Genomic DNA, 18,419 nt, shown 5'->3' on the forward strand with positions numbered 1-18,419 from the left:
ATTACTGATGACAGATCAGGCCCAAAGCTCCGTACCAGCTGAGCAAGGGGTGCTTGTAGATATTAAATAACAGCGGGGACAATAAGCTTCCCCTGAGGTACCCTTACATCAATGAAGTGGGGTAACCGCCCGAGAGGCTTGAGTCCCCTACACCACACTTGCTGACTCCGATCCCGGAGGAACGCAGGGCAATCCATTGAAGGGACAGTGCCCCACGCGCAGGCGGCCAGGCGGTGGGCCCAAAAGATGAAGTGGTCGCACCATATCAAACGGCTCGCGGTCAGGATCTTAAACAATACCAACAGCGCCGATCCATACCGGTCAAGCTTCGCATCACGGAGATGAGCTCTGCATTGGCCCGGCGACGAGGGACAGTCTCCGGTCATTCCATGCCCAAGCACGGAAGCCTGACTGGAAGGGATCGAACGCATACGATAAAATCATCCAGGGAAACCCTGAAGCCTGCTCCAACACCACTCTCTCAATTACCTTCCCAGAAACGGTAAAGATTCGAGCCGGAGCGGTAAAATTTAGCCAGGATCGCCAGGATCTAAGGATGGTCTTTTCTAAGAGGAAGTGGGCGGACCACTGCCTCCTCTCATAATCCCACCGGGAAAGGCTCCTTTGCCTCCGAGAGCCATTGATAATCTTCAACAGATGGAGGTCGAATGTGAGCTCCTCCGGCAAAAGCTTAACAAGCCAGGAGGAGCGGATCCAGAAAGGGACAGGTAGTAGAGTCTAACATGTTTTCAGCCAAGGCCCCGTCAGCAGCGGCTTCGGAGAGCAGGGAAAACTGGGCAAAACATGTGGAGCCTGAAGACGTAAGCAAGGGAGCCTCCAGTTCACTACAATTGTAGACAAAGTGTGGGGAAGGTCCTGGCCGGAGTGCGATGTGATTTTATCCGCGAAAAAAAAAGCTCCATGAATGCCAGATGCCTCACAGCTAATAGTCAATTGAGGAGTTATAAGACCCTCCTCGGTACAGGGAGGTCAAGGAGCCGTAATCACCGCGAGAACAATCTGTGCCGGGCGAGGCTGGCGGATCGCGGTAGAAAGGAGGAGAAGAAAGCCCTCTTCGCCTCCTTCGATGCGCCATCTCATAGGCCTTCATAAGCGTCCCTGCCTCAAGATGTTGGCGCCACTTCGCCACAATACCGCGAGATTTCCTCCGCGCTGCAGCTCCAGACGCCTGAGGCCCCGCTTCATGCATGGCGGAGCTCCACAGTATACCATAAATTATGGGGCCACGCCCGAGAAGCAGGCATGAAGGACGCCGGGGCAACAACCTCGATGGCATCGGAGAGCCGGAATCTTAAATCCTCCACCTGCTCATCGAGAAGTGTAGCCGGCGAGATTCAGGATCCGCAGGAGCATTCAGTGAAAACCAATTGGATCCATAAGTCTCCGCTGGCGGCATAACCATCAGCCCGTCGCCTAGACAGGGTTGGTAGCGGCAGGTCCATCCGAACCTTACAGGGCAAAATGGTCGGACCACATGGCACTCTATCTATAGAGGATTCACGACCAAGTCAACTCCCCTGAACCGAAGACCAAATCCAGCGTGTGACCAGCCCTCATGAGTGGGGCCAGAGTTTACTAAGGAGAGGGCCTGAGTGTCGCCATGGATGACACCAGGTCCGCGACGGCCGCCGGGTGACAGGAGGGCGGTATCGACATGGACGTTGAAGTCACCCAGGACAATAAGTTCGAGGGAACCGCATACGCCCAGTCAGCCACCACCTCCAGCGAACCGTGGCAGGTCCGTCCCCAGGTGCGCTAGGGCGCATCGGGTACACCAAAAAAGGACGGGCTAACCTCCTCCAAGGCCAAATCCACTTCTAGGCTGACGCACATTCCATGCCGGTGATCTCCGGGACAGGGACAGCCCTGGAAGGGAATTGAATCTGACGGATGAACATCGCCACACCGCCCCCCCGGCCCTGAGTTCGAGCCCGGTGAAGACACGCGAAACCTGGTGGCGCGACCTGCTTCCAAGGCGACGGTCTCCTGCCCTCGCCACGCGACTCCAGGTTTCGGTGTGATGCAAGCCAGGTCCATCTGTTGATCTCCCTGAGATAGTCCCCGAAGAACTGGGCGGTCTTATTATTGATGGACCTGGCATTGCCAGAACAACACCACCAGGGACTAAGCAGGGCGTATTTTCTCTGGAACCCGCAACCACTTCACTCATTCCTCCGATAGGACGGAGGGGTCAGAAGGCGAAATGCGAGCATGTAACCCATATCTCTGGGCCCCTGCTCTTCTATCATAAGGCCAGCCGCACTACCGGCCATCAATTACCTCTGGCCCCATTAACACTGGAATCCCTGGCCCCATGAGTGGTGCCCCCATCCCTCTATCTCCCCGCTACCAAATCACCCAGAACTCCACAACACGTGGGCCCAGGCTAGCCACTGATTCCACTAAAATTGATGTAATTTTATTGGTATCTATTTTTATTTTTGAAATTTACCAGCAGCTGCTGCATTTCCCACCCTCGACTTATACGCAAGTCAATAAGTTTTCCCAGTTTTTTGTGGTAAAATTAAGTGCCTCGACTTATATGCGGGTCAACTTATACACGAGTATATACGGTATGCCATATGTTAAAATACCTATGTGAAATTTTTATTCCAGAAAAACTTTCTGGTCAATTGTATCCAGTGGTACACGCAACCTAACCCACTCAATGTCCAATATTGACCCTCAGACATGGCTATCATATTTTAAGGATCTATTTAAGGAGGAGGTCAGATACAACTCTTTGTCTGATCCAAATCTTCCAAAATGTGTAAATTGTGGGCCCAGAGTTTCTGATGTGGAAATTAACTAACTTATAAGCCAGTTAAAATCTCACAAAGCTCCAGGCCCAGATCTTGTTCCCCCAAGATCTACAAAGTCTTTTCTGATTGGTGTTCTCATCTCATGGCCTCCCTTTTTTCAGCGGTCAACCAGTTGGGCATAGTACCCCATGCTTGGACCAATACCATTATTCAGCCAATCTATAAAAGTGGTGACTATGTGCTCCCGGCCGATTATAGACCGATAAGCCTTTTATCTGTATCTGCGAAACTTTATGTGCAGTATCTTTTGGGTAGGCTCAATTTCTGGCTAATCAAGAATAGTATTCTAGGCCCTGAGCAGATAGGTTTCAGAAAAGGAAGGGCCATACCAAGCTTTACACAGCTTTTCTTGATCTAAAGGGAGCCTTTGATTTAGTGGATAGAGATCTTTTATGGCACTAACTTGAAAAGATTGGAGCTGAGGACAGACTCATTCAAATTATTATGGTTCTTTATGGTGAAACCTCCTATCAGATTAAAAGCACCAACAGTGGTGCCCTCACCATGAAAATTCAAGTAACAAGAGGTGCCAAGCAGGGCTGCGTTTGGGCCCCAATATTATTTAACTAGCAGGGCACCCGTGCTTCGCCATGCATACTTCATCACAGGCTCTCTATGAATTTCGGGGTGACATTCAACATACTTCTTTACAGCCTGTTTGTGAACTTCGGGGTGACATGCAGCTTATTTCCTCACAGCCTGTCTGTTGACTGATGGGTTTGTTTTTGCATATTTTGCATATTTTGCAGCAGCTTTTTATAATGCGATATATTAGTGCTCTCTTTCCCCTGGTGGGCTCCAAAAGACATCATGTGGAAGCAGCCGTTGTATTATCGGGATGCAGAAAGGAAGTGTTCTGTCACTGGATGCTGATGAGTGAGAAGGCTGTGAAGAGGTTCAGGGTAGGGTTGAAGGGCAGGGAGCTGGACTGTACCACCACTGCAGCACATTCCTGGGGACTCATCCCGTCACTTCAGAGTACGACACCAAGCACAGGATGATCGGAGGCCGAGAGCAGTAAACTTGTCTCCACAGTAGTAAATCTGATGTCCATATACAAAACCCGACAAATGTTTAGTAGTCCAAGGTGATAGTGTGGTTTGTATGTTGTTAGTATTTAGCTGTAGCGGTGTTGTTAACGTGAGGGTGGGTGGAGGAGTACTTTTTCACAGCCTGTCTGTTAACGTTGGGGTGACATTCAGCATACTTCTTTGCAGCCTGTTTGTGAACTTTGGGGTGACATGCAGCATATTTCCTCACAGCCTGTCTGTGGACTGATGGGTTTGTTTTCGCATATTTTGCTGCAGCTTCCTGTAGTTGTCTTTTTATAATGCTGTGAGTAAAGCACTTTCTGTGCTTAATTCCTCTTCTCCCTGTAGCGGTTTCAGCAGAAGGGATAGGTTCACATGCGTTGTTGAGGGCAGTGTTAGAGTGCATTTGGTGCACCTTGGTGAAAGACATGAAGCTGGTTGTGTTTAACTGTCACCCTTAGAATGTTTGTGCAGCATGTCTGTGGACTGGGGGGCTGGTTTGCCCATAGAATGTTCATGCAGATGGCCAGAGATGAAGAGTGAAAACAGTAAATGTGTAATAACTCGAGTAAAACTGAATATTTTGAAAAACCCTTTCTTAGGGAGCACCTGGAGTATGTAAGGAACAGGTGTGCCAAATTTCATGTGTGTGGCTTCAGTAGTTTTTGAGTTCTGTGCATGAGTCAGTGAGTGGTATTTCACGTTTATATATATAGATTTATTCATTAATGATTTGGCACCAGTCCTAGACACAATTGTTTCACATTGTCCATCATTAGGGAATAAGAAAATTCTGGTACTTCTATATGCTGACAATATAGTATTGATCACTAGATCAATGTACTGACTACTGTTCTTCCAACCATTTAACTCTGAATCCGTCTAAATAAAAAATCGTGGTGTTTACTCATTTTTACAAACCTTTAAAATGGCATCGTAATAGCAAATTGCTTGAACAAGTTGGATCTTTCAAATACCTTGGGCTTCGTTTTCACCATCGTGATAAATGGGCAACTCATAGAGACAAAGTAGTAAAAAGCAGCTATCTGAAATCAGCAGCAGTTTTGAAACTTTTCTGCTCAAAAGGTCATAGATATATTCCACCCGTGCTAAATGTCTTCAGCATGAAGGTGGTTCAACCACTACTATATGGTGTGCCTTTGTGACTTGGACATTGGAATAATGTCAAAAGAGTTCAGGCAAGTTTTTTATGTAAGATCTTTGGGGTACCGCACTGTGTACCCAGTGGTGGGATTCAAATAATTTAACAACCAGTTCTGGTGGTGGGATTAAAATAATTTAACAACTGGTTGTTTACAACACCATTTTAACAACCGGTTCTGCCGAAGTGGTGCGAACCTGCTGAATCCCACCACTGTGTGTACCCTATGCCTCTGTCTAGAAGCTGGTGTGAGTTTTTTAGAAACCAGAGTGTGGCTTATTACTTTCAAATTCTGGCTCAGGCTCTGTTTCAACTAACAAGAACACTTTAATGTTCTCTGTGTACCGGAACTATTGTCTTTTGAATGGTGGCAACTTCTCAACTCAAAAGTCCAATTGTTGGACCTGTCCCTTGAAACCTTATATATGCTGTCATCTAATGAGATATTCTGCACCCTAAAAACAAGGCTTCTAGATCAGGAATATCAATGATTACTACCACAAGCCAGAAAATCGTCTTCTCCATTATATCATAATATTCCTCTTATCCACAGGCATATAGCCAAGTATCTTGATATTCTGACAGTGCCCAGACAGAAATGGATCCTAACTAGGGCAAGGTTTAATGTCTTCCCATCAGCCATCTCACTTGGCCGCATTGTCAATTCTGCTCCAGGATAGAGTGTGTGATTTTTGCCCAAATTAGCTGGAATCAATCACCCATGTTCTATTTCATTGTCTGAAATACACAAAAGATAGAATCTTCTCGCTTTGCAATGTATCCATTGACAAATCCGGGGTCATAGTAGCATCTAAATTGGCTTTTTTCCCTCACTAGTAGTGATTCTGAGATTCTTGAAGGAGTTGCAAAGTTTCTTTTACAGGTATCTTCACTTTGTTTACAAGAGATATACCTTTGGGCCTTTTCTCATATATATATATATTTAGTACTGCAGTTTTATGTTTTTACATATATATGTTTTACATATATATTTTTACTAATTAATCTATTAAATTTATTCATTTATCATATTGTATTTATTGTGTTTTTTAAATAATATTTTATAGAAGATTTAATTTTTTTTATTTCCTTCTGATAATCTGTTGCTATTTTGTCGATTTGTTGCTGCCCCTATTCAATGGTTGCTGGTCATTCTGTAAACAACTTTTAACTTATGCCTAATAAAGGTTATTGTATGTATGTGAATTTTTATTCTGATGTCCTTAATATGCCTTAAGAGGATTTCAGAGGATAGTTGCACATCTCATAGAAGGATCATACAAATGTGTTAAAAACAAAAGGGGTCTCATGACATGTGAATTCTAACATTCACTGTGGCTCCTTCCTTCATGTCCTCTTCACCAGATGGATCAAATAGTATTAGTCAGACTGTAGACCACAAAAACATATTTATGTGGTGCAATGATCAGAATTTTGGGTGGGATCCAGGAGGCCCAAGTTCACAATCACACTCCACCATGGAAATTCACATCATCAAGGTATAGTAGTAACTATGAAATCGTTACTCTTTTCTTGCTGAGTTGCAGGCACGTTTAAGAACTTTTCAACTAGTAATGTACTTTGTTTGCTTAGAGTTTCTTTCATAGAAATCATAGAAACAGAGTTGGAAGGGACATCCCTGGTCATCTAATTAAACCCTCTGCAAAATGCAGGAAATCTTGGACAATTAATTGAAATAGTTACAGAAAAGTTTGATGAATTGCTTTTTAATAGAAGTTAGGAGTTGAGATTGGCCTTTTTATCTTGCTGTATCAGATGCAACTCATATGCACAGGCTGATTAGTTTATTTGCAGTTACCTTGGTTATCTCTTATTTAGTTATGAACCAATTGGTTATCTAGATAATAACAACATGATTACGGTAGAAGAGGTTTAGAGAAAGATAAGATTGATGTTTTTCTATAAATATGCACTCCTGTGACAAACAAAGCAGATTCTCTGGGTGGAAGTATCAGACAGAGACTAGGTGAGATTTCTTGGAGGGCAACTTGGGCATTCAGTAATCCCTAAAAACAGTGAGACAACAAGCTGAAACCTGATTGATTTTTTTAAAAAATTACTATTGGTCATAATACAATTAAACAGTTCTAGGAACTTTGATAATTTTAGCCTTTATCTTCACAGTAGTTAATTTTTACAGAGGTAATTTTCACAGGGTTAATTTTCCATGCCTGTATTTTTCCATCTTGCTCAATAAAAACAATATTTTCACAATAAAAGTTAAACGTTTCTACAGATATTCTGTCTGGTTTACTGGTTAATAATTCAAAGAACCAAACTCACCCCCTTACTCTTTTATATTATCATCCTTTAATAGATAAATCCTGGAGAACTCTGCTGCTAAACAGCTTTACACAGGCAAAGCCTTTAAAAGTTTTTAGTGCAGGTCTTCTGATCGGATGTAGGAAGGAATCTCTGTTTACAAAGATTAAAAGTCCTTCCCATGTGATCCCAATCTAGATTGGACTGTCTCCACCTAAAACTACCTTAATTTTTTTTCCTGTAGAAGTGCACATTTGTCAATGTTGGTGTATCCATTATGTATAAATGGCATATAAAATATAAAAAAGAAATCAATTGGAAATATGACAATAAAAAAGGGTGGAAAGATAAAGCTTACAATGAAGACACAAGAAAAGAAAATGAAACAAAAAGAGACGCATTAATAATCCATGTCCTCAGCTTTGGCCTTATATTAGATACAATAATAGCTGATCTAAACGATAACATATTTATTTGTTTGTGGTATTTCTGTGACACCGTAAAATAAATACCATTTATAAAGATTCCTAGATATCTAGGATGTCTAACCTTTAAATAGCATAATGTAGTTTCTAATCCAGATACTACTTTCTCTGAGTAATGACATTAGTAAAAAAAGGAAGCTTAACATTGTAACCATATGCAGAATTGAGTTGAGTGGATTTAGATGAGTATGATTCTGCTTAGGAATGCATGCACTGTAAGATTCCAGTATTTTCATGTTCTGAAGTAAAAAAATGTTGAAAGATTCAAGACCTAGCCAGCTACAAGACGAGAAGTCAGAGGCTATTAGAAAATATTATCAGATTTGTTGCCATTTGTAGTAAAAGAGAGACCCAAATTTCATTGACATTCAGAGTCCAATATTATGTTTGAAACATAGCAATTATGTGTGCTGTAGTTTCATCAAGCATAGTCCTCAGGGAATTATTAAAATCTAGAAATAAAGCCCATTGTGTGAAAAAATACAGTGGGGACTAGAAAACAAATCCCCTTCGGACAAGAGACATGGAAGGAGCATATAGACAGGAAATGGCATCTAACGCAAACTCTGAAATTTTATGCCACACACACACACCCCACAAAAAATCCCAGCTTTTCCAATGAGGGGCAGCGGTGTGCTGGTGAAAATGGGGAAGCACTCAATAGGCACCCCCAACTTTTCAAAGCTGGATCCCTGCTTTGCAAAGGGGGAGAACCTGGCAGGGCTCCTTTGAAGATGGGGAGTCCTTGTATGAAAAAATACAACAAACTCTAGCAAGTGGTAACCCGCAAGTGGAGACTCAAGAGGACATTATCCCCACTTCTTTTTTTGTTCTTCCCCTTTTTCTCTGCCTCTCACTCTCCATCCTCCCAGCCCTTCTCTTAATCTTTATTTTTGCCTACTACCCCAACTCTCTTTCTGGGCCCAACCACAGCTCTCTTTTTGCCCCACTCCCCCAACTCAGTTTGTAACTTTTTGCCCTGCTACCTCAGCTATCTCTTTCTGTTCCACTCCCCAACCCTGTTTTGGCCCCCACCCCAACTCTTACCATTTTGCCACTTATGCCAGATCTCTTTTTTCTTTATTCCTATCCCAACTCTCTATTTTCTATCTTTCTGCCACCCTACTTCTTTGTAGGTTTTTAAACAGAGGCTGGATGAGCATCTGTCGGGAATGCTTTGATTGTGTGTTCCTGCATTGCAGGGGGTTGGACTTGATGGCCTTTTTGGTCTCTTCCAATTCTGTGATTCTAAGATACCCCAGCTTTCATTTTCTCTTTCTGGCTGCCTATCCTAGCTCTCTGTTTTTCTTCCTCTCCCTAGCACTCATTCTCTTTCTGCCCATACTCCAACTGTCTCTTTCTGTCTTCCCTTCAGCCCAGTTTTTGATAGCTTGACTGGAATTTCCTGGTGGGTATAGTCAAGCCTCTCCCATTAAAGCCTTGCTCTTACCACCTGAGCTGGAGCTGCTGTGGGTGTGGTAAGGCCTCTCCCTGCCCCACAAACAGCCTAGGGTAGGGTGGTCTGTTCATTCCTCACCACAGGTGCCAGGCTCGTTGCTGACTTACTCAAGAGTTGGCTCAGGCAAGGAATAGGACAGCCCTGTGAGGACACCAGAACTTTAAGAAGTGTTACCAACTGAGTGAGAAGGAGTCTGGAAGTTGTAATTCCCTCAGACCCTCTGTACATGAGAAGTGGCACTCTCTGGACTACATATCCAGTTTCCTTCACTTTTTCTGGTTTGTCTTTAGGAACATGTTCAATTATATATATAGATAAGAATTCTTAAAGAAGTGTTCAGATGTTTTAAACAAACCAATATTGGAATCACAAGACATTGGTTTGCTGTTATATGAAAAAATAGATTGCATTCTGACATAAATTGACTTTGCCTTTCAATTGTATATCTATATATATAAAAAGCAAACCATCCATTTGTGAGTCGTTCTCTAACTCTGAAACCACTGGATGGATTTCTTTCAAATTTTCACTCAACGTGCCTTTCCAATGTGGGCAGGTTTTCGGATATTCACATTGCTGAAATTCAATACCTGAGCCAGGTAAAATGTCTTTTTCCTGGCACACCAGGCCACGAAGCTGGTTGTGTTTAACTGTCTCCCTTAGAAGGTTTGTGCAGCATGTCTGTGGCCTGAGGGCTTGGTATGCCCTTAGAATGTTCACGCAGATGGCCAGAGATGAGCACTGAAAACAGTAAATAGGTTATACTGTTTAGGTAATACGAGTGGAAGTGAAACACATACACTTTGCCATATGAGACATCAGATGGGGTTCCCCCTCTCACACGCAGGTAACTTTCACTCTCTGTGCCTCACCCACTGCTACCACACAACACACATACTCTCATACACATCCAGTTCATCCTCACACACCTCACTCTGCCCTCCCTCACATCCAACCACCACTTAACTACTTCCTCACCCATATTTGCCACAGCTCTCTTTTACTAAAAGCAAGCCAGAGTTTGCCTTTTTCTTCTGAGACAATCTGCAGGGTGGGGCGAACCAACACTACTGGCTCCGCTTCTTTTGCACATGGTCCTTTACGAACCCAGGGAGCTGGCCTCGATCTGAGCACCTTACCACCCTGCCTCTGCTGCCTGACTGGGATAGCCTCCTTGCCCCAGTTCTGCCTTACCCAAGCCAGGACTGTGTGTGTCAACCAGTCTCATGGACAGCGGGATTCGCACTCTGGACAGTTCCATTGTGGAATGGAAAGGGGTTACCTTATACTAAAAAAAGACACCACCATATAACAGTGTGAATTGAAAAGGGAAAGAGGGATTCCATTTGACTATCCCAAAAGGCTATGCTGCGGATCATTAGACCTGCATGGACATCTGTGTGGGTTGCGGACTGTGATGAGGAGGACAATTGCCACAGCAACGCATGGCCAGGCCCGCTAGTTGCCTATAAATATCTTTGTACAATAACAACGTATGTCATCCATAGTCTATGATCTCTTATCCTCTTTGGATATTTGACCTTATCTGATCTCTATACAAATTATCTTCATGTTCATTATTAACTTCACTTATGGTCTGCCTGTCTCAATGACTCAAGTCATATTGTAAAATATGAAAAACAAATGCAAATGACATGTTTCTATTGGACAAAACAATATAATAGGCTTGGACTGAACAGCTGGGTGAAAGTAAATTTTTACAGAAACAGTCTTAAGCCACAAAACAATCCCTGTAGGCAAAGAACTGCCTGAGGTAACAAAACTATGTTAAAGTTTGATATCCCATAGTGAAGTGCAAAAGTAGAAGAGCCTGAATTGCAGTAAAAGAAGATGACATGTATATAAATTTTACAATAGACTGAAATTATCCTTTGTAGTAGCAACCTCCAGGGCTGATTATAGTTTTATCCCCTTTATAGGGATACCCTTACTTAGAAAACTATAAGCTCTACTTATTCTTTTGACACTGAATATATTCAGTAGTCCCTGCACACCACACAACAGATTTTTACAAAGTTTGTGTTGGTTACAGGAAGGCATCACCTAATTATTTTAATTTCATATTTAGATCAGGAATTATTTCCTGAATATCAAGACAAATGCCATCTCAAGAATGGATTTTTTTTAATTCAGAAGGGTGTTTATTTCCTCATGTACATGCAGCTCTCATCACACAAAAGTAGCCAATTTGAAAGAATTTTATGCCATGGGGACTTCTCTCCTCCTGTTCTAACACCATCAAAAGCATAGCTGTAGATCAGGTATAGATGATTCAGCCTAAGAGCAGATGGATTAAAGAGGTTTTGCTAGTCATTCATAGGAGCCTTTGAAGGGATACATGCTTCAATCTTGAGCATACGAGCATTCGATGATTAAAGACCTTAGAAAAATTATGAGATTGTTCACAAATTGTTTGGTGAAATGATATTCTGTTTTGTTAAATATTCTATTTAATTTTTGTATATATTGCACAGGGTTGTATATCCCTTTATGTGATGAAGATGGATACTATAAACCAACTCAGTGCCATGGAAGTGCAGGGCAGTGTTGGTGTGTTGACAGATATGGCAATGAGGTTACAGGATCCAGAACACATGGTGCAGCAGACTGTGGTAAGTCACAGAAATCTTCCTGTTATCTTGAGTAAAAAATCACTATGCTATTTTGACAAATTGACAGCCTTTAAGGGTGGAGTGCAGTGCTCAACAGGAATGCATACTGTTGCCTGACCAATTTTGAAAATTTCTGTTATTTTATTTTCCCTTTTATTTCATTTAGAAAGCTTTGGTTTGCTTGTTCTGGCATCTCGAAACCTTGAGTCTCAAAACTGCCAACTTGCAGTTTCTCTCCCTCTATGTTCATGTCCTACATATTCACTGGAAAAAATAATAGCAAAAAGTGTGAACCCATTTCAGTCTGTTCGTTAGATCTCCCACTGGTAAGACTCCAAACCGGAGCATTCCAGTGGGCTGAAAACCAAGATTTGATTGTGAAGTACAGCCTAATATGATCTCACAACCTTTCCACCAGTTTTGGCAAAATGCTCCATATTTATACAAGCCCAAATCTATAATGTCCCTGTTCCTTTTTTGATAAGACTTGCTTAAGTTCAAGTAGCCCAATCCAGAGCCCAAGACAGCCAGAAATGACACCCCTTCTGTGCCACCCCACCACCTCCAGAGGTATTTCCAGCAGTGCAGGGAGGCAGGGAAAATGAAAAATCCCACAGCCAGAAAGCCCTCCATAGGGCTAAAGGGAGCCCCTGAAAGGGTGATGTAACTCCGATCCCTTGGCCATGGCATACCTGACTGCAAAGCCCAGGTGGAAGCCAGCTAATTTGGGGGATTGCCCCGCCTGCCTCCACCCCTGTGCTAGCATCTGATTGGAGGCCAATGTTGCTCCATGGTGGCCCCAACTTCTGGGATTCACCACTGCAGAACTGAGGACTGGCTGGACACCAGTGCATTTGTGCCCTGCGCTAGCAGGAGTGTTCTTTATGCCAGTGGAAGTGAAAAACATATCGGCATGAGGCCACACTGCTCTTCAAAGCTGTTTCAGCCCTCTCTCCCAGACTGGGCTGTTAGTGTGTTTAAAATTACTCTTAAAATGTTGCTAACTTTTGACTAAAGTTGTGTCCTTAGGAATGAAAAGATAGTTCCTGTCAATTAAGACAAACATATAGCAGAACCTGGAGGATGACCCTGGAAATCAAGTAGTCTGCTTGTACCTTGAATGCCCTTAATCAAGTTATCTACCTTCTGCAACATCATGAAAATACCTGACCAGCTCATTCACACTGATGGCATATGGGGAAATCCAGAGGTGGGATCCAGCAGGTTCTCACCAGTACCCGAGAGTGGGTTACTAATTATTTGTGTGTGCCAAGAGGGGGTTACTAATTGGGTCCACTTTTCCATCTCCAAGCCCTCGCCTCCCCGAGAGGCATACTGCCTTTGAACATGAAGGTTCCATATAGCAATTGCGACTAATAATGTAACTCCCTGAACTGGGTTAATCCCTTTCAGGTACCGCAATTCATTGATTCTCAGTCTTTCGTACCTTTTATCTCACCAGTCTCTAACAAAGAACCTGTGTGTTTCACCATTGCTGTGTTCAGATTTGTGAGTTGGGGCATTTTCTATAATGTGATGATGATTTTGAAATGACCTGGTGCAAAAAAAATTGGGGGGTCGTGGTGGGGTGGCTGCCCATGGGGGGGGCATTCAACTCAGGTTTTTCCCAGGGCTCAGGTTTGCCTAGGTACACTCTTCCCCCTTTGCTGAGAGGAGCTGGTGAGGGAACCTGTTACTAAAATTTTTGGATCCCACCACTGGGGAAATCCCATATAGAATAGACCAAATTTTATTGCATTGGCCATTGATCTTCACAATCTTTACACTTTACATTAAAAGTATACATCAGTAGTTACCTAGACATAAAAAGGGGGATTAGAAAAATTAAACCATTACTGTGTTGATCTTTCTAGCTGCCAGTGCACAAAGGGCTATTTTTTCAGAGACATAGTGATCAGACTACAAAAAAATCAATTTCTCATAATTAGGCATATCTGAACTATTAGGCAGTAACCTATTGATATATTTACTTCTTAGATCACTGTAAAGGGAGCAAACAAGCACATAGTGCAATAAATCTTCAAACACACCTGCTCCACAAATAACAAAGTGTTGAGGCCCAAGGATGTGTGGAAAACGACCAATTTGCATTGCTGATGGCACAGCATGGAATTTTAAAAGTAAAAGCCATCCTTACTTTATTTGATTAAATCACAGTCTAACACAGCATCATTGTGGATGATCCAGTCACAGAGACTTTAATCCTTTTTGCCATTTAGCAGATCATCTGCAATAGAATATCTTGTTTTGATTGCAGCATTTCCTCTGGATTTCATCAAAGACCTCAGGGGTAACCAGCTCTGCTGACCAAGAGAGTCTTGTTTGTTAGCTTCATTTTCCAGTGTTTTAAAATGGTTGTATTAACGCAGGCTTTTACTGAGGGGAGCCCCTGTTCTGCCCTAATTAAAGCTGTGGGTGACCCTCTTGGGAGTGCAAGAATCCTCCTCATAAACTGATACTGCAGTCTTTCGAAGCTCAACAACACTTGGTTATTTCACCCTCATGTTTTGGCTCCGTATAGTTTAGATGGAATTACTTTGCTGGCAAACAGTTGGCTGGGTTGGCTGGGTTCACTAAACAACCTCCCTTTGTGTAAAAAAAAATTGTCATCACACTCATGTTTTCCAAAATTTGTGTTCTAACAGAGGCTAGGTGAGCTTTCCAGGAGAGTGTTTTGCTAAAAGTTACTCCCAAATACTTATTGAAGCTACATTGTTCAGCTGGAGTTCCCAAGATACTCTAAGCAGATTTTCTTGGCTTTCGCCTAAATACCATCAACCATAGTTCTGGTATAATTTATATTAAGCCCCTCTTCCTTGCAGTACAGACCTAGAAGGCTTTTAACATTGATTTCAGATCTTGAAACAAGCATCATATCATCAGCACACAGTAGTATGGGTACTGTAAACCTATCCACAGTGGGGCACATATATTCCATACCCTTCACTTTACCCACAATATCACTGATAAAGAGATGAAATAAAATAGGTACCAAAGCACAACCTTGTTTGACATCTTTCCAAACTGGTATTTTGTTGGTCAGTACCAGGGGTTCTACCATGATTTTTACAGAGGTATTTTGGTGAAGTTGCATTATGAGGTATATTAAACATTGATTGATCTTAATGTTAGTCAATCGTAACCTTTCTCTGTCCAGTGAATCAAAGGCTGATTCCAGATCCACAAAGGCTACATACAAGGCCTTTGAATGATCTTTCATAGCAGCTGCAACCATGTAATACAGAGTTAGGCAATGCTTCAAAGTAGAATGCCCTCTTTTAAATCCAGTCTAATAGGGTGGAATAGTGGTGGAATTCAAATAATTTAACAACTGGTTCCAGTGGTGGGATTCAAATAAATTAACAACTGGTTGTTTATAAGCACCATTTTAACAACCAGTTCTGCCGAAGTGGTGTGAACCTGCTGAATCCCACCACTGGGTGTATGGCATTATTAGTTTCAACCCATTCATCTAATTTAAGTTTTAGGAATTTACCGTATAAACTTGATTCTATGCTCAAGAGACTTCTTGGAAAATAGTTTTTTAGGATCATTTTTGTCACCCTTTTTGTAGATTGGCAGGGCCAAGGGGTAATTTACCAGACTCGTTTATTTTGGGTAAAAATTCCCATTCACTAGTATTGTCTTTCTTCTCTGGCCAATTGTTGATATAATTCAGCAGATAATTAATCTGTTCACAGGAGATGCAAAACTGTTTCAAATAGGTTTAGAACAGCTTCATTGATTTTAATCTCAGTAGGGATTAGGGCCTCATACATTTTTATGCATCTTCCAGTTCTGTAAGAATTCTATTGCAATAGTTTTTTTGTCCTCTATATGGAAAGATAAAATAAAATATCATCTTTCATCTTGAAGCAAACCTTTGACATATAGTAACACCAGTGTACTTTATCTTAGCTGTTGAACTTGAAACATCAGGTGACTTTTCCAGTGGTGATTTCCACGGATGGACAGATGATGAGGAAGATGATATGATGAATGATGAGGATGAAATTGAAGATGACGATGAAGATGAAGGAGATGATGATGACGATGACCATGAAGGATACATTTGATGCTTTTAACTGTGAATAAATTATATCTTTCTTAAAATTACGTGGTGACCCGCCCGAAAATTCCTACACTGTTGAAGGTCAAAAGGAGATGCTAAACAACATGTATATTTTGTATGATTATTTGAAATATTGCGGCTGGAGTCATAGACTTTCTTTGTTTAAATGAAAATCATTGTATGTTGTTTTTATATGCTGTTGAGCAGAACAAATCACACTGGAGTCTAGCCTGAAGAAAGGAATGTGTGTGTGTTCTCTACTTTTAAAAAAATGTGCAGATAATCATAAGGACAACTAAACTTTTAATTACTTCCATGAAAAACATTCTCCTTGGGAATGTGTGTGGCTGCTTCCAGCCGGTGCTCTGTTAACTTACATTTTAGCAGTGACTTTAGACCATGTGGGGTTTTCAACATGTGCATGGATGGGAGTAGCATTCAGTAAAGTACTAAGTCACTTACTGGAAGAACAAAAAAGCCATGACTATAAAAAAGAGCATAATCCTCCTTTGCACTTACAATGATGTTGAAATGGTGGTTTTTAAAATTCAGCAAACATGGGTAAGCATAAACACTGCAGATCTAAAGTTTTGTTGTCCTTTTATGCTAATGGTTTCTTTTCAAGTCAAAATCATGTAAATTTGGTTGTGCAGAGAGCCTGCTTATTTTACCTTTATTTCTATAGCATTCTAATCATAAAATTAGTTTTGACATATTTTAATGGGAAAACTTTTCATAAAGAATATGTTTATTATATTACTGCACTGTACTTAAGAATAATATCCCCAAGATATGCTTTCCAGCCCAAGCTGGGGCTTTTTTTGTTTTCCAACACCAATTAGTTTTGCATCTCTATCCTAATTCATTTCTTTTTCTGTTCCTAGATCAGAAATTTAGAGAAGTATTGTAAGGTGCCTTGCAAAATAGAAATAGAAAGATTTATAGCATGCATACCAATATAGGATTATTAGGCAAATAGCTGAGCTTTACCAAATTCCAAATTTAATATCAATATAGGTACTGCTGCTGGAATGGAAAAGTGGGTTATTTTCTCCCCTGCCCCATTGTTATGTAATTACCATGTAGAATACATTATAATTCTTATGTAGAGTAGCATTCAAAATTTGACTGTAGAGCAAATTATTTTAATCACTGTATTTATGTTAGCATGTTAATTAATTGTGTAGACGTTTTAAATTCCACCACCTTTATGCATATCAGACCTATGGCTTTGTGCCATAATAAAATTGAAAGAACCTGGGTAATATTATGCAAGCAGTTGTTTAATTTCAACTGTGCATTATTGTTTTCCCTGATTTTTATCTACAGTTAATTGAAATAAAATTTGGTTCTTCTTTGCATTGATTTCAGTAGGTTTAATACAAAATTTAATGATTATCTTATGCATTATTAAAGAATACTACTGTTTTTCTTTTTTATGTTTATGTATAGTTTGCAAAATAAAGACTCTTGTAACCAACTTTTACACTGTGTGATTCTTAGAGGTATAGTTGTCAGAGACCTTTGATAACATTTTGACTTTAATCCTGATTCTTCTGTTCTATAACATGTCCCCCGTTTCAGAGGTAGTAGTCCTTTAAGCATGTTTATTTGTTGCTAGGTGCTTTCTGAATGTATGCATTTAATTTATTTAGACCCCACCTTTTTTCCCATTAGGAACACAAAGCAACTTATATCATTCTTCTTTTCTTCACTTTATCCTCACGCACAAAAACCCTATGAAGAAGTTTACTCTGAGTGTGTGTCCAAGGTCATATATCAATCTTCCTAGTCCAACACACTTAGCCATTATATCATCCTGAGTCCAAGGAACTGTACCTTGCACCAACTCTACAATGGAGGACACATTCCACTGTAAAACCACAGTATGAGGAATGTAGTCCCTCAACTATCATTCTATGCAATGTTCTGTAAATTCAGCTGTGCATCAACAAACAGATGTGTTATTGTGGAATGTGTTCAAAATACACATTACCTGTCCAATGTCTTCCTTAATTAGACTTCTGTTGGTCTACTCTAATAGAAGTCTACTAGATGTGTGGGGGAAACATGAGAATGTCCTAGATCCTCCATATGTTAATTCTCTTCCAACTATAATTCGTCCTTTGCATCTTTTCATCCTTACCATCTACGGATGCATAAAAAAGTTAATCCTGGCATAGAGAGTAAGAAAAGTCCAGTGGCCCCTTAAAGATAAACAGCTTATTCCAGCATAAGAATGAGTTCCCTTTCAAACTTTCCTTATAACCCATTTTAGCAACTGGTTGCTTATAACTTTTTTGTGTCATTTCTGACACAACCATTTTGGCTTCTAGCTGCTAATGGATTTTTTTTTACTTCAGAAAAAGTTACTTGTGTCTTTTGTGGCAACCTGAGGCTCAGATAGTTTTTATGAAAATTGCTTTGTCC

General features: G+C 41.2%; 1 protein-coding gene across 2 annotated transcripts in view; it reads left to right on the plus strand.

The window, feature by feature from the left end:
- The window catches only part of SPOCK3 (SPARC (osteonectin), cwcv and kazal like domains proteoglycan 3), a 200,007-nt gene extending 182,537 nt beyond the window's left edge, over nt 1-17,470 (plus strand). For both annotated transcript variants that reach the window (XM_048509463.1, XM_048509464.1), the window contains 2 exons: nt 11,759-11,896; nt 15,836-17,470. In XM_048509463.1, coding sequence (XP_048365420.1) covers nt 11,759-11,896; nt 15,836-15,993 — 296 coding nt within the window. In that variant the 3' untranslated portion in view covers nt 15,994-17,470. The remainder of the gene's footprint in view (nt 1-11,758; nt 11,897-15,835) is intronic.
- Nucleotides 17,471-18,419: the final 949 nt, after the last annotated feature.

The sequence above is a fragment of the Sphaerodactylus townsendi genome, linkage group LG10, assembly GCF_021028975.2.
Source record: "Sphaerodactylus townsendi isolate TG3544 linkage group LG10, MPM_Stown_v2.3, whole genome shotgun sequence".
NCBI lineage: Eukaryota > Metazoa > Chordata > Lepidosauria > Squamata > Sphaerodactylidae > Sphaerodactylus > Sphaerodactylus townsendi.